This window comes from Onychostruthus taczanowskii, unplaced genomic scaffold (assembly GCF_017590055.1).
Source record: "Onychostruthus taczanowskii isolate IOZ18803 unplaced genomic scaffold, ASM1759005v1 scaffold64, whole genome shotgun sequence".
Classification (NCBI taxonomy): Eukaryota; Metazoa; Chordata; class Aves; order Passeriformes; family Passeridae; genus Onychostruthus; species Onychostruthus taczanowskii.
The window spans coordinates 983372-999060 of record NW_024504122.1 but is presented as its reverse complement, the minus strand read 5'-3'; the positions used below and the strand labels follow the sequence as shown (position 1 = coordinate 999060).

General features: G+C 56.8%; 2 protein-coding genes across 7 annotated transcripts in view; one reads left to right on the top strand and one right to left on the bottom strand.

Annotated features, from left to right (window-relative positions):
• The window catches only part of TPCN1 (two pore segment channel 1), a 39823-nt gene extending 33206 nt beyond the window's left edge, over nt 1–6617 (top strand). For all 3 annotated transcript variants that reach the window (XM_041420240.1, XM_041420241.1, XM_041420242.1), the window contains 7 exons: nt 889–978; nt 1663–1778; nt 2458–2504; nt 2916–3069; nt 4370–4506; nt 5194–5274; nt 6315–6617. In XM_041420240.1, coding sequence (XP_041276174.1) covers nt 889–978; nt 1663–1778; nt 2458–2504; nt 2916–3069; nt 4370–4506; nt 5194–5274; nt 6315–6437 — 748 coding nt within the window. In that variant the 3' untranslated portion in view covers nt 6438–6617. The remainder of the gene's footprint in view (nt 1–888; nt 979–1662; nt 1779–2457; nt 2505–2915; nt 3070–4369; nt 4507–5193; nt 5275–6314) is intronic.
• A 3277-nt stretch (nt 6618–9894) lies between these two features.
• SLC8B1 (solute carrier family 8 member B1) lies at nt 9895–15677 on the bottom strand. Of its 4 annotated transcripts, XM_041420292.1 has the most exons (15): nt 14942–15673; nt 14335–14487; nt 14185–14237; nt 14031–14088; nt 13693–13798; nt 13434–13601; nt 13250–13357; nt 13111–13167; nt 12803–12933; nt 12500–12641; nt 12015–12136; nt 11670–11823; nt 11503–11583; nt 10936–11000; nt 9895–10852 (listed from the first exon to the last, which is right to left on the bottom strand). In XM_041420292.1, the coding sequence occupies exons 1-15, from the start codon at nt 15092–15094 to the stop codon at nt 10655–10657; spliced, it is 1749 nt and encodes a 582-aa protein (XP_041276226.1). In that variant the 5' UTR covers nt 15095–15673; the 3' UTR covers nt 9895–10654. The 4 variants fall into 4 exon arrangements, with proteins under 4 accessions (XP_041276226.1, XP_041276228.1, XP_041276225.1 ...); XM_041420294.1 differs by lacking the exon at nt 11503–11583 and having other exon boundaries at nt 10711–10852; nt 10936–11092; XM_041420291.1 differs by lacking the exons at nt 9895–10852; nt 10936–11000 and having other exon boundaries at nt 11060–11583.
• Between the last annotated feature and the right edge of the window lie 12 nt (nt 15678–15689).

The following is a 15689-nucleotide window of genomic DNA, read 5'->3' as shown; positions in this document are numbered from 1 at the left end:
AGGGACCTGTCCAAGGGCAGGGAGGGTCTGGGACAGGGCAGGGACCTGTCCAAGGGCAGGGAGGGTCTGGGGGCAGGGCAGGGACCTGTCCAAGGGCAGGGAGGGTCTGGGGCAGGGCAGGGACCTGTCCAAGGGCAGGGAGGGTTTGGGGGCAGGGCAGGGAAGGTTTAGGGTCAGGGCAGGGACTTGTCCAGCCTACTCTGATCTCTCAGTGGGTAGTTACTGATTCTTCTCAGCCAGTGGAGTGTTCTTCCAGTTCCTTGGAGCAGCAACACTCCAGCACCCTGGGCTCCTCCTGCTTTGGTGGTAGGAGGATAACTAAGAGTTATTTTTAGTTTTTCTCCCCCATCCCAGCTCTTGCTGGGAGACAAAGCCCCTGTGGGAAGAACATTGGCACAAATCCCCCTGGCCCCAGCTGTTCCCTGTCCTCAGCAGAGCCCCTGAGAGCATTTTTGTGGAATGGTGGTGCTTGAGTGCTCCTCCTGAGCCCTGCTTCCCTCCCAGGAGGCCTGAGCTGGCTGGAGAGCCCTGCTCTTGGCACAGTCCCTGTGTGCAAGGATGTGGAGAGGGCAGGAACAGTGTGTGGTGTTCTTTATTGAAGGAGCTGTGGAGAGATGTTTATTTAACAGGAAAGGACAGGCTGGGAGGGGATCCAGGCTGCTCTTTGGTTTCTCTCTCCAGTGAGTGGCAAACTCCTTGTCCAAGGGCTCCCTGAATGAGAGCAGGCCAAGAGCTGCAGAGCACAGCAGCAGGGAGGGTGGGCTGGGCTTTCCTGTGCTGCTTCCCATCCCTTGGAAATTCCTCCCAGAGCAGCCAGCCTAGGATTTTGTGTTTCCCTGCCTTAGCAACTCTTCAGCAGCACAGTACTCTTTCTGTTTCTGCCTCCAGCCTGGGTTTAACCCTGCTGATCTTCTACTATTGCTTTGCCATTGTTGGCATGGAGTTCTTTGCTGGCGTGGTCTACCCGAACTGCTGCAAGTGAGTACCTCAAATCCAGCCCCCTCAAGAGTGCTTTTGGTGCTCAGCCAGCAGCAGGGAGCTCTGGCAGCTCCATTTCCTTGTGGAGAAGTGGCCTGGGGCTGAATGGGGTTTTGTAGCTAAGGCAACACGTGGCAAAAATCCAGGAGATACTTCATTTCTCTTGCCCCATGCCTGGAAGTGTCCAAGGCCAGGTTGGACAGGGCTTGGAGCAGCCTGGGATGGTGGAAGGTGTCCCTGCCCATGGCAGGGGGTGGAACTGGATGAGCTTTAAGGTCCTTTCTTACCCAAACCATTCTGTTTCTGTGATGCCAGAGTTGCTTGTCCAGCAACAAATTCACCCAACATCGATTCACCTGGTCCTGGACTCTAAGCTGTGCTGTGCCCTTTTCACCTTTAGTGATGGCAGACCAGTTGGAAATGCCAGGCTTGAAGGGTGTGAGCCAAGGAACTCAAACTCTCAGTTTCTCTGGTATAATATTTGCTGAATGATTAGAAATATTCCTGGGCTTGTGCTGAGCTCTGAAGGAGAGAGGATTCCTTCCAGAGGAAAAGACAAATATTGGCTAAGAGGTAGAAACTGCTGCTCTTACCACCTTCTAGAGGGGCTGGTATTTATAACTTTTTAGATTTTCCTTGCTTTTCCAGTCTCTGCTGATTCTTTGTCCTGTTTTCTCCAACCAGCACAAGCACGGTCGCAGATTCCTACCGCTGGGTGAACCACACAGTTGGCAACAAAACAGTTGTGGAAGAAGGTTATTACTATCTCAACAACTTTGACAACATTCTGAACAGCTTTGGTAAGGGCACTTTTGTCCCTAGAAAAGATTATCCTGTGTTCCTGCAGAGCTGGATGGCTCTGTAATGCTGTAATGCTCATGTGAGCCTGGGACTCTCCCAGGCAGTCCTGCTAATGCTCCTCACTCAGCATCCTGCTCTTTGTCTGGAGAGCTCCAGCTGGCTGATTGTGCCAGGACTGCTTTGCAGGGTAAGCACAGGTCTCTCAGAGCCAGCTGGAAGCCAGCAGATCTGTTCTGGCTGGTGGTCAGACCAGAGGTGTTCAAGGAGGGCATTAAAGCACTGCCCTTCTAAAGAACCAGCAGCATTGCCTCTCTTTAAACCCTCTGATGAGGAATAATTTGAATGTGTTGATTGCTCTCCATGGTTTTTTGTAATGTGTGAGCAGAATGCTTATCTCCTGGAGATTTCAGAGGTCTCCATGCTCTCTGGTGAGGAGTCAGGTCTGGTTTCTTTAGTAAACAGAGATGAAGCCATGCTGCTGATTCTGTGGGTCTGACCCTTTGTCTCAAGTAATTTCAGTGAGGAGGGTCTGAATTCTCTCTGGATTTGATGTCTTTATTCAGACTTGGCTGTTTTGTGTCACTCTTCCCTGTCAAACACTTTATCTAAAAGTCACTGTGAAGCAGGTCAGGATGGATAAAACAATCACCTGTGTGTGTTTCTCCCTCTTGTGTGCAGTGACTCTGTTTGAGCTGACGGTGGTCAACGACTGGTACATCATCATGGTGAGTGACCCCTGCAGGCAGCACAGCCTGCCAGCTCAGGCACACCTTGACACCACCACTGCCTTCTTCCCGTGGTGGCTTTGTTGCCAGGTAGCTTTGGCCCTGACTGTTGGGGGGCATTTGACCCCTTCCATGCTGCTGGGCACGTTCCAGGCTTCACAGGCTGGACAAATAAAGTCACCCTGTGCTCCAGTTGGTCACCTTGCGGTCCAAAGCCACCAGCTTTGGATGTTCTGTGTGTTTGCCTGTAGGAACATCTCTTTTTAGCTGCAAGGACCTGTTGGGGCATTGAGCATTGCACAGGCAGTCCCTGGGGTAGAGTGTTTATGCTGCTTTGTGCCTGTTGATAAGCAGTTATCACTGCCTCTCCCTCCTTTTGTGCACTGCTCACTTCTTCCCTCTCCCCTTTAGGAAGGGGTGACGTCCCAAACCACTCACTGGAGCCGTCTGTACTTCATGATCTTCTACATTGTGACCATGGTGGTGATGACAATCATCGTGGCCTTCATCCTGGACGCTTTTGTGTTCCGCATGAACTACACTCGGAAGAACCAGGACTCAGAAGGTCAGAGCTGAGGCTTGGCTGACCTGCAGCCTTGTGTCTTCTCTCCCTGGTACTTCATGTCTCTAGGAGAAAATGGGATTGGCCAGGAAAAAACAGATTTTTTAAATTTTTTTTTTAACCTGACATCCTGAGCTAATTCTTTTGCTCGCTGTTCTTTTGCTCGAGCTTGTTCTTTGTGTGATATTTCTGTCTGGTCTTTTTGCTCTGCCCCTCATCTCTCCCCCAGAATTCCCCAAAAAGCATGGTGGGTGTATTTATGTGGGTTTTATATGTCTGTGTGCACACACACATACAAACTTCAACCACTTGAGCCATTTCAACCAAGTTCTTTGAAATGGGAAGTCAGTGTGCATTTCATGCAAGGTTTCTAGGAAACATTGCAGCAGTGATGTAGCAAAGCTCAACAAGGGACCTTGCAGAAAGGGAAGACTGATAATTTTTTTAAACCAATTTCCCTTCCTCACTAATACACTCCCTGGTGGCAGGATTTGTCTCCAAGGTGATTTGCCAGCACGTTTTTGCCGTGACCTGGAGGACAGCAGACACTGCCTGTCCAGTTCTTCCCACATTTTCTGGTTGTACTTAGCTGCTGACCCTGTGCTGGTTTTGGACATGCAAAAGCTGTCAAAAGCCCAGCAGAGGCTGGGCTCTGCATCCCCCTCACCACTTACTCACTGTCCTTTTCCTCCTGAGCTGGGGGGTCTGGAGCTGCAGGCACCTTCCTGACCTGCTAATTCAGGGCCAAAGCCACACTCCTGGCTCACAGCCCTTCTCCTGCTGTTCCTTCAGGTGAAGGCCCACCCCCCTGGGGTTTTAGGTGCCAGAAGATCAAATCTGTGTGGCTCAGGAGCTGTTAATTAGAGAAACATTTGTGATCCTTCCTGCACCCAGTTTGAAGGGAGCAGTGAAGGACATTGGTTAGCCCTGGACTCCCAAGCTCTCTTAGGCAGGTGAAGGTCAAAAGGCAGAAACTCTTGATTATTTGATTTCTTAATTTACAGGCTAACAAAAAAGCTACAAGATTTATTTTTTTTTTTTTTTAAATACCAAGGAGCCTGATGAGACTAGTTTGAGTCAGAAGGTTTGCTGGCCCTACACACAGGTTAACTTTCTCCCTGCCTTGCTGGGGGTTGAGCATACCCGTGTTCCAGTCACAAAAGCAGGTACAGCCTGTACCTCAGCTCTGGCTTGGTCCTGTGTGCTTTAGGCTTTGCCTTCCAGGGTTATCGTAGCAGCTGTTGAAGCAATGCTCATCTTGGTGAGTTTTTTTTTCTCCTCTTTGTCTTTCTTGCCTCTCCAGAAGATAATGGCATTGTTCTGGAGAAGGAGATCTCCAAGGAGGAGGTGATTGGCATAATTGAGCTGTACAAGAGGACTTCAGCTGCCACTGAAACAGCTCAGCTGCAGAAGATTGTGTTCCAGATGGACAAATATGGGGTAAGAGGAAATCCTGTGAGTTCTCACCTTGAGGAGAGGGAGGTGTGCCAGGGCTTCTCTGTCTGTCTGGAGAGAGAAGATCCTGCCTGTGTCGTGTTCAGGGCTGAGCTGCTGGAGGGAATCTGCAGCATCACAGAATTTTGCTGCTCTGGAAGAGCAGCAGCTGCTCCTTGCCTAGCCTTGGCAAAGTCTGGTCCCTGCTGCCTGAAAACTTCCCTTAGAACTGCCTGGCCCCTGCTGACTGAAAAAAAAGCATATTTATTTTTCCTCTAAGGAAGCCACTCTCTCATAATTCTCCTGCTCATCTCTCTGTGCCATCAGGGAGCCCTGAGGCTTGGACAATCCTGGAGCATTATGCAGCAGCATGATGACATTGATTCCTGGTCCTTCCTTTCTCATGGCACTGCTTATGCTTCCATTCTGAAACATTCTACACTGGGAAAATGAGCTCTTGTCTCAGAACTGGAAGAGCTGGAGTGGTTGTTTTAACAAAGGCCATTGTACCCCTGTGCCACCAGGGCACAGGGCAGGTGCTGCAGCCTCTCAGGTGACAGCAGAAGGAGCCTGGGCTGGTCTGAGCTCGTCAGTGGGTGATGGGTGTCCACAGGAAGGATGCTTGAAGTTCCAGCTGCTCAGTGACTGATGAATGTCTTTTTTGGTGTTTCCTCCTCCTTGCCCCAACTCCAGCAAATGTCAACAGTGTTCCTGGGACGCAGGTCGAGGACCAAGAGTGACCTGAGTATGAAGATGTATGAAGAGGAGATACAGGTATGTGGGCCTGAGCTGGAGCTGCCAGCAGGTCAGTGGTGGGAGCATTCCCTGGAATAACAACCCATCCTTTCAAGCCCTGGGGACTGCTTTCCTCTGAGCCCAGGGGTTTGTTAAAGCACAGAGCCCGTCAGAGCTCCTCAGTGGTGCAGGTGTGTCAGGCCAGTCTCAGTAGCCACACTGGGGTGTGCACAGGCACTCCTGCTTTGCTGAGCTGCCCTGGGCTCCCCAGGTGTCTGCTGGGGCTGTGAGCACAGTTTGGTGCTGCCTAGGGCTTGGCTGCTGAGCACAGAGCTCTTAAACCTCTGGAATGTGGTTGTGTTTGAGCTTAGGTGTGTCTGTCTGACACAGAAACCAACGCTGGCTTGTCCCAGGCAGGCCTGCCTGGTCTGCAGGCTGAGCAAGATGGGAGACAACTCAATCAGCAGATTCCCTGGGTTTTCAGCACCTTCCTGCCAGGGCCACCCGTGGTCAGGAGCTTTCTGCCATGGGTTTGGTCACTGCCAAAGGCAGTTGAAGGTCATGGGCTAATGTAATGATTAGTGCTGAAAAAATTAATCTTGTAACCATTTGAATGTGTCCTTTGTCCCCAGAGCAGACAGATGGGGGATGAGTCTTGAGTCCCCTTAAGGAAAATGCACATTATTTACTGTGGGGCTGGGTCACCTGCAGAGGAATTTCCTGCCTGTTCTGCTTGGTCTGTGAGGGATGTGACATCCTGGCACACCCTGGGTGCTGCCCAGCACCAGGAGCTGCCCTGCAGTCCCAGACATCATGGGAACAGGCATCCTGAACCCTGGGTGTTCAGAAGGGACATCCTGAGGGTGGGAAGTTTCCTTGGGCTGTGGCAAGGTCTCAGTGCATCCAGCACAGTTGTGCTGCAGTTGGCTGGGTTGTTGCAGTTTAGGCTGTACCCAGGGCTTTGGGAAGAGCCCTCTGTGCCTGAAAAAAGGAGCCCTCACATGGCAGTGACAGCAGGCTCTGCCCTTTGGGTGTGTGGGGCACAGCCTGATCCCTGCCTCTTTACTCCCCTGCTGCAGGAATGGTATGAGGAGCACTCCAGGAAAGAAGAATCCCAGACACCACTGGCAGAGCCTGCATCTGCTTCCAGCAGCTCCCTGAAGCCCCTGAGCCTCCGGCAGCGCTCCCAGACTGTCATTTAGGCCTAGCTAACGCAGCCACCTTCTATGCAATAACCTAGAGTATTCCTCCCCAGCCTGGGTTTGGGGGGTGTATATAGATCTGTCAGTGTACAGTGTAGGGATCAAATCTTGCCCCCAGCAGTGGTTGCTGAGAAGCCAGAGGCCCGGGGGGCTCGGGGAAGGCTGCTGCACTCAGATTGAGTAGTGTACAGTGTAGGGATCAAATCTTGCCCCCAGCAGTGGTTGCTGAGAAGCCAGAGGCCCGGGGGAAGGCTGCTGCACACAGATTGAGCGTGATGCCCATGCTCAGCACATCTGGGCGTGGCAGAGCCCTTGTCCCTCTGAGCCCCTTCCCAGGCTCCAGCTGCTGCTGCTTGTCTTAGCACTAACAGACCTTGGGGAAAGGGATGTGTAATCCATTAACAGCAGGGAATTCGCTGAAGTCACCTGCTTAACAGTAAAACTTCGGCCCTTTTGGAAGATCCCTTGCTCAAAGGGTACCATTAACCTAGGGACAAAAGACCAGGGAGTGACTTTTTGTTTCTGCTCCACCTTCCTTATGCAAAGAAAGGGGAGGTGGTGTGAAATCTCAGCACTTTTGGAAGGGCAGCCTGCCCTCCCCCTCCTTTTTGGCACACCTTGATGCACTCCTGTAGTAGCTCCAGCTCTGAATACTGAATTTTGCTGTCCCCAAGCAGTTCTGAGGCAGAACTGAGGGGCCAGCACCTGATCATGCTATGGCCATAGGTGGGGCAGGGCTTTGGAGACTCTGTCTCTGCATCACTGCAGGTCAGTCGTGCCGTGGCACTGCCTGGGCTTGGGGTCACCTCTGCAAAGCCCAGAGCTCCTGTCTCTGTTCAGGGAGGGGGGATTCTCAGGGTGACACGGCTGTGGGGCTCTGCCACTTGGCCACCTGCTCTCTGAAACCTCTCTGGCTGGTCCTTAGCTGGGATAAATGACTGGGCAGAAGAGTGGAAGGTTTTGCCGCTCCAAGTCTGGCTTTTTTCTGCCTGGCTCTGGGTTAGGCAGAGCTCCTGGGCATCACACAGTCCTGCTGGTCAGTCCTCATTCCAGCTGAGCAAGTCCCAGCACAGAGTGGGGCTCCTCCCTTGCAGGAATGTTTCTCAGGCTGGAAAAGGTCAGCTCAGCTCAGTCAGGTGTTGAAGATCCACTGAACAGCTCCAGTGTTCCCCTGGCTTGTGGATGCGGGAGGAACGTGGAAGACAAGGATTCTTCTCACCTGTCTGCTTTTCTGCACCTGAGAGCTGAGGGATGAGGAGGAAGGGGGAAAAGGGATCCCTTCCCAGCTCTGCCAGGGTTGTGGGATTGTGGCAGTTGTGCCATCCTTTGAACCTGTCTCTCCAAGTCTCTCTTCCCTGTCAGCACAGGAAGTTCGGAGGGCTGGAAGTCCCTGGCAGCTGGGAGGTTCCCTCACCTCGTGCTGTTCCATCTTTCCTCAGGTTCAGACTAAGAGTGGAGCTTCCTGAGGAGGCTTCCCCCTTCTCCAGGTGCTCCAGGCAGAGGCAGGTGTGTGTCCCCATCCCCTTTATCCCACATGCCTCTCTTTCCTTGGTGGCCTCACCTGGTGGCACGAGGACAGCAGGAGAGGGCTGATCCCCCCTGGCCAGCTCAGGAGCATTTCCTGGGTGGGTGAGACTTTCAGGGGGAGGCAAGACAGAGCTGATTCTGGAAATCTCTCCCTCCATGGCACGGTGGGAGCACTTGGAAGGAGTGGGAGAGCAGCACACACGCACCAGTGGCTGCTCCCAACCCTTGCCAAACTCCTTGGGTGCCTCACGGCAACTTTTTGTTTTCTTTCTGCATACTTGCAGGTATGAAACTACTTCTGAGCTGACCCATGAAGGACCTTAAAGGGCTGTTTTCCAAACCATAAATTCAGCCACAAATTAAGGAGCAGTGCAGTTGTTGCTCTTGCAGTTGCTCTGCGTGGAGTCGCAGCCCGGGAGGTTTATCCAGATTAGTCCTGGGGCTGCAGGAGATGGTGTTTATTGTGCTTTAAGTTGTGGGCAGGAGGAATGAGCATTATGAAGGTTCGTGGGGAAAAAAACGTGGCTGTGGTTAATCTCCACATTCCCCTATAGCCGATTTCTCCTGGCAGGGCTATCAGTGACTTTTTTTTTTTCCTTCTGGGTGTGAAAGGAGCTGTGGCTTTAAGCTGTGTTGAGGAAGGCACTGAGGGCTGATCATGCAATAAAGGGCTCCCTGGAGGGCTGGGGGTCAGGGTGCTGCCTCCAAGGTGTTGATCCTCCCCCACATACCCGCTGTGTTCATTATTTTTGTATAACCAAGGAGGGCAGCAGCAGTTTGCTTCTTCCATATGACTTTGGAAGGAAACAAAGTTTGAGTACGGGGCATCCCCTTCTATTTATCCTCCTCTCCCTCCCCCCACACACAGACTGACAATGGAGACAATCATTTTGTAGGGAGCACGGGAGGAAGCACTGCAGGATTTTGTATGCTGGCGTTTTGTTTATAAAAAACCTGATTTTATGGACGTGTCTGTCAGATGTTCTCTAGATTTTTTCAGGCGCACTAATAAAGAGCATCCTCGGCTTCGTAAAGGCTTCCTTTCCTCCTTCCCCTGTTATTCCAGAGGTGGGCTTGGCCAAGCTGAAGCATTTCCAGTGTTTGAAGAGGAGCCTGCCTGCCCTCTCTCATAGCAAGTGCTTGTGTTGGGAATACTTTGTGTGCATGCCCCACATCCCTGTTCCAGGACATTACAAAGCCTGCCTTCCCTATTGCCTCCCCCTGCCAGCTTTTTCCCTAAACATTAAGATAACTCTTTAAAAGTCAGGTTTTTTAAGGCTGCCCCAGTGCAGTGTTGAGGCCAGAAGGGGTGTTTGACCCTGCACCTCTGTCCTGGGACACGTGCCAGGGTTTGGGTTGCTGTAGCCCTGCCTGTGGCAGGAAGTGGGCGTTGTGTCCCGGATCGTTCCGGCAGCTGCCGGAGCAAGATCGGGGCAGAACCAATGGCTGTGAGCACAGGGAGTGTTCTTTTTTGTGAAAGCTGCTGGTATCTGTTAGAAAAAGGAGAAATGCTCCAGGCCCAAGAGGAAAGGAGGAGGAGGAACCAGGTCCGACAGTTGTGGTGTTTGCTCAACACCCCCCTCTCCCGTGGGGCAGGGATGAGGGTGTCCCTCTGTTCCAGCCCGTGTTCCGTGGATCCTCCAGCTGGGAGCAGAACCACAGCCCACCCCTCCATTCTCCTGGCACTGTGGGCCCTGCAGGAGTCCCTGTCCCCAGGGACCGAGCTGTGCTGACCCCGTTCACAGTGTGACAGCACGTGACTGCTCTTGGGACATCAGCTACTGGAAAGCACTTCCCCACTCCCTCGGGAAAAAAACCACTCTGGGTGTCCCAGGGTCCTCAGCCCTGGCTGTTCCCTCTGCCCCAAAGGCGTGTGCTGAGTAAGGGCTGAGTCAGACCAGCACAGAGCAGGAGGAATGGCTCTTGCAGCAGGCAAAAGTCAAGGTTGTGTTTGTATTTGTGTTTGTTTTTTTTTATTGCAATTTTTTACAGTGCTTAAATCTAGTCCTGCCAGAGGTCAACACTGTGTGTGGAAACCTCCAAGTCCTTTCCTATAGCTCTGCCCAGCCCAGGAGGAGGAGAAAAGTAGGATCTGAAACTCAGGTTGAAAAACATTACTAAAAAAAGCAGGGGAAAAACCAGCCTCCCTTGGTTTGGTGTTTGTTTTTCCCTCAGGCTTTGCTTGCACTAAACCCAACACGTCCCTGGAGCACTGTGTCTCCTGAACCCTGTCTGGCTGTGCCCTGTCTGCTGTTCCAGCCCACGGTGCCAACAGGACAGTCCTTCCCAAGGACAGATGTATGCCGGGGCTGTGGCAGTGCCACCCTGTGCAGCACAACTGCCCCAGCTCTGTCCCAGAGCATGGCATGGAGCTGAGGAGGGGCAGGTGAGCTGAGGATGTGCCCTTCCCTGCGGTGCCCCTGAGCTGCAGCTTCCCCATCCCCTGGTCCTGCCCCTGCCCCCCGACCCAGCTGAGGTTTGATGCTGCTCCTGCCCAGAGTTCCCTAAATTACACGGATTAAAGAGAGCGAGGAGAGGATGTGGGCACTGACAGCTCCTTCCCCAAAGGACAGCGGGGCCCGAGGGTTGCGCTGGCACCTCCAGCAGCACGGTGAGGTCGAGCTGTCCTTGTCCCCTGGCAGGGACAGGGGAGGCAGAGCGAGCTCCAGGGCTGGAGCTCCTGGGGCCCTTCAGGGGGTGGAGAAATGGATGACCCTGAACTCGGTGAGCAGGGCCACGCACAGGAACAGCAGGTAGTAGGCGATGAGGCAGACGCCATAGGCCTGTCCCAGCTGGAAGCACTGTGCCGGCACCGTCACCAAGGAGAACACCAGGCTCAGCCCCAGCGCCCCGGCCAGCACCCACACCAGGGGGCTGTCAGGTTCCAGCTGTGGGGACAGGAGGGTGATGTGGGGTGACAACGTGTCCTGCTGCCAGCCTGGCTTGTGTAACTGTGTCACCGTGGCCTTACCTTCACCAGCGGCTGGCTGCTGGCCATCTGCAGCAGGCAGCCCAGCCCCACGCCGACCAGGATGTCTGCAGCACGTTCAGGATGGACACACAGCACAGGAGAGCTCCAGGGGACAACAGCATGGAGGACATCCCTCTGCCCCCCATCCTCCTCCTTCCTGCATGGCTGAGGCATTCTCTCTCTGCTGAATGCTACCCTGAGCACTCGAGGAGAGGCTTCACCCAAAACCCACCCAAGTGAGGCACAGCTCCCTCCCCTCCTACCCTTTGGCAAATCCCAAATCTGCCACGCTCCAGCCCAGCCAATCTCCTGCCCAGCTGAGGCTGGGGCAGCTGTGGGGACAGGGGGGTGCTTCTGGCTGTGTCCCTGTCCCTCCCAAATCCCTCACTGTCCCTTTGCACTGTGGGAACACTGCTGGCTTTGCCAGCATTGGAGGGACTCGGATGGATCCCAGCTCCTCTCCAGGGATCCCACAGCACAAGGGGCTCTCCCTGGGCTGTAGCCAGGGGAACTCGGGCAGCTCCTGCCCCACGTGCCAGCACCCTGGCCCTGGCATGCACAGGATACTGAAGATGATGCCCCCGAAGCAGGCGGAGAAGGCCATGCGGGGATAGCCCTGCCGGGCCATGGTGAGGTCAGAGAAGGTGTCTGTGGAGGGACAACAGGAGACCTTGGGCATGGCAGGGGCACCCCAGGGTGTGCCAGGGGGGCACTGGGAACAGCAGAGCGCTCACCCCCGATGCTGTTGCCCCAGGCCAGCAGTGTGAGGCCCAGCACGGTGTTGCTGAGCTGGAAGATGATGCCCAGGGTGCGCAGGATGTTCACCAGCTCTGTGGCCGCGGCGTTGATCCACATGGCACTGGCCAAAAACCCAAGGAAGGCAAACACCTGGCAGCAAGAGGAGCAAGCTGGTCCCTGTGTGCAGCCCACAGGACCCTGCACACCTCCTGACATCCCTCCTGGGACATTGGGAACCGGGAGAGAGCTCCAGCTTCTTGCTCTGGCCCAGGATCCCCAGCCCAGTCTGGAGCAGGCTGTGCTGGTCCCTGGTGGGTGTTCAGGGCTGGGGGACACCTTACACAGTGATACTTGGGTGGCTCCTCATTGCTTGTGGAGATGAAGATGATGAGGGCCAGGGCAGAGGCAACCAGTGTGACCAGTGCCCAGACTGGGAAGATGCCCTGGATCTGGTACAGCCCATCTGCACATGGTGGGGAGAGGAGGGACAGAGAGGCTGGGACAGGATCTCACCAGGCTTGAGGTGGAGGTAAAGCCTTGTCAGCTAAAGCCATCTCTACCCTGTGCCCCCACAGAGCTGCTCCCCTCTGTGCCTCAGTTTCCCCAGGCAGGCCAGGCCCGCTCCATTTCCCCCCCAAGGACCTGGATGCTGGGGGCCAAGCCCCCCCAGCCTTGTGAGGGTGTATCCAGCTGCAAACACAGCTTGGCTCTTCCCTGCCCATCCCTCCTTCCCTGGGGAGCCAGCTCTGCTGGGTGCTTGCAGTCCCCAGGGCTCCCCTCTCAGTCCTGTCCCCTTCTGCAAGCTGGGACTGCCCCAGGCTCTTACAGGTGCCTGACTTCAGCGTGAGGACGCAGAGCAGGGGGCTGGTGAGGATGTGCAGACAGTTGAGGGGTCTCTTCCAGTTCAGGTCATCCTTGTCGGGGTCCACAACAGGAACGGTGAGCAGCAGCAGCAGCTCCACGGGCACCTGGCACGGGGACACCCATCTGGGACACCCTGAGACACCCCATGTCCTGCCCCTGTCGCACCCTCCACTGCAAAGCCCCGGGGGGACAGAGCCCCAAGGGCCAGCAGGGATGGGGATGCCCCTTGGGAGGCTCCTCCTGGCTCGTGTTGCCCCCTACTCACCTTGAGGGCCTTGAAGAGCCGCCAGTACCAGGGCTTCCTCCTCCACTTGCGGTAGTCCAGGGGGCTGAGGGCCGAGGTGAGGATGCGCAGGGAGGTGTCCCGGGAGGGCAGCAGGGGCCGGTACTCCTCCCCTGAGAGGGGCCACGGGGACTGAGCGGGCTGGGGGCTCCTTGTGTGTCCCCAGGGAGCTCCCCTGCCCCATGGGCTGTCACCCCACGGGCTCAGTCACACCTGCAGCAGCCTTGGGGGGCTCTGGGACCCCCGAGGATGGAGCAGAGCCAGCCCTGAGCTGACAGGGAACAACATACCGTAGTCCCCACTGTTTGTGCCAGAGGGCTCCGGCTCTTCCACATCTGTCGGCATCTCTGTGGGGAAGAGGAGTGGGCAGGGGCACTGGAAGGGCACCCCAGCACACCGGGGGTCCCATCCCAGCTGGGCAGCCCTTACCTGGCTCCCAGGCTCCGGGAGGGGCCAGCCCGTCCCCGCGCTGCCGCCGGTGGATCCAGGTGCAGAGCACCACGGTGAGCACGTAGAACACATACAGCCCCAGGTAACCTGGGATGGGGGAGTGATGGGGGGGTCACGGCACCCCTGGGCTGCCCCCACCATGCCCAGCTCCCACAGCACTCACCCAGAGCCTCTCCCAGCCTGATCCTGCCCAAGTAGAGGACCACGAAGGTGAGGAAGACGGCCACCATGTAGAAGATGACATCCCTGAGGAAGGGCCTGGAGGCGGCCGTGAAGGGCTTGACCAGGGCGATGCCCCCGGCCACCACCGTGGTCACAAACACCCCGGCACCTGCCAGCACAGGGGGACTGTCTCAGGACATGGGAACATCCACAGCCCCAAATTATCACCCTGTGAGGACACGGCACGGGGGTGCCCTTACCAAAGATGGCCCCGATGGCCAGCCCCGCTGTCCGGGGGTCAGAGAAAGCCACCACAGCACTGAAGACATCAGGGGCCCCATTTCCAAAGGCCAGGAAGGTGACACCATGGAGAGGGTTACGTCAAGGAAAAGACCTGGTGTCCTCCTCCCCGTGGGGACACGGGTGCTGTGCACTCCTGTCCAGTGGCAGCACGTGACCACTCGTCCCACTGCAACCTCCCAATGGGTTTCCCCTGGCATCGTGCCAAGGGGACACAAAGTGACCCTGTCATGGCCACCTCCCCTGCCCTGTCCCCACATCCCTCCTGCCTGGGGCCCCTGTGATTTGGCAAGGATACTGCCACGTTGTGGGACAGCTTCAGGTTGGTGGAGATGGCTGATAAATTGGGGCAGAAGCTGGAAGGGCAGAAAAGGAGACACAGAGAGGTGATAGGGCTGCTTGGAGCTCCTGGTCAGTCTGGGGACAGCCCTCTCCTTTGCAGGGCCACTCACAATTTCTCTGCTGTCACACCGAGGATGATGAACAGGTACAGGAGCCAGAGTGCCTGTGGGGTCAGGGGTGGCACAGAGAGGGGTCACTGGAGTCCCCACCACACGGCCCCCCAGCAGAGCATCCCCAGCACCGCCCTTTCCCGTCCTTACATAGAGGGTGACAGCCAGGGGCAGCAGCCGGGGTGGGAAGACACAGAAGACGCCATCGAGGTAGTTGAGGAAGCCCCCGTCCAGCCGGCAGTCGGGGTTGCTCCGGATGAAGTGGCACCACTCGGAGCTGTTGTGCTCCCGAACCTCCCAGCACTGCGGAGGGAGGGGAGGGTGCGCGGCCGGGCCCCCCGAGCACCCACCACCCTCCCCGAGGCTGCCACGGCCACCCTGAGGGGACACTGCCACCCACCGCCCCCCGGGCGCTGCCATGGGGCTGCTATGGCAGGTTACTGTCAGCCCTGCCTCAGTTTCCCCACCTGTGCTACACGTGCGTGGGTCGAGGGCTGTGCCAAGGCCAGCAGAGGTGGAAATCCTTGTCCCCACCCCATCTCTGTCCCCACACCCAGCCCGGGCCATGGGAAGGCGCCGGCCTGGCAGGCAGAGAGATTTTCGGAGGAGAAAACCAGCAGCGGAGGAAATCCGGGTGAGATCCCTGCTGCGATGGCGGGGACATGGAAGCAGGGACGGGACGGGACCCCACCACCCCGGCAGCACCCAAATCCCTCCCCGCACATCCCCCACATCCCAGCGCAGCCCCCAGACTTACATCCAGGCCCGGTGCGTGGCTCAGCGCATCCCCGGCGGGAGGGAGCGTGTGCCCCCCGTCCAGCAGCAGCGGGGTCCCGGCCGGCAGTGCCCCGGCCAGGCTGAGCACCCCGGCCGGCCCCATGGCCCCCTGCCCCATGGCCCCCTGCCCCATGGCGCCCTGTCCTGGCGGGGACGGCCCCGGGGGACACCTACCACGGGCAGCGCTCCCCGGGGGCACGGAGCGGGGGCTGCCCCCGGAGCGCCATCCCGCGCTCCCCGGCCGGGGTTAAAAATTAGTAATAAAATTGGAAATTATAATGAATGCTAAAAATAACAAAACGGATAAAAAGCAGAGCCTCCCGCGGGCAGGCTGCGCCACGGCCCCGCCGGGGGGGCTCAGCCCGGGGCCACCCCGAGCGGAGGGAGGGGAAACGGCACCCACAGCCCACGGAGAAGGAGCGGGGGACCCGGGGACACCCGCAGGGCAGGGAGGGGACAGGGAGGGGACGGGACCCCGGGGGCGTGGGGATGCCGGGCGGGGATGGATGGAAGGAAGGAAGGAAGGAAGGAAGGAAGGAAGGAAGGATGGAGGGATGGGGGTACCGGGAGCCCCAGCCGCGGCGCGGCCCCACCGTGTCGGCGCGGCCCCGCTGCCGAGCGCGGGCAGCCGATCCCTGCCGGCCCCCCCGCCTTAAAGGGGCCGCCACCCTCCGCCCTTAAAGCGACAGCGGCGCTTTCCCACGCGCTGGCCGCCCGGAGGGCACAGA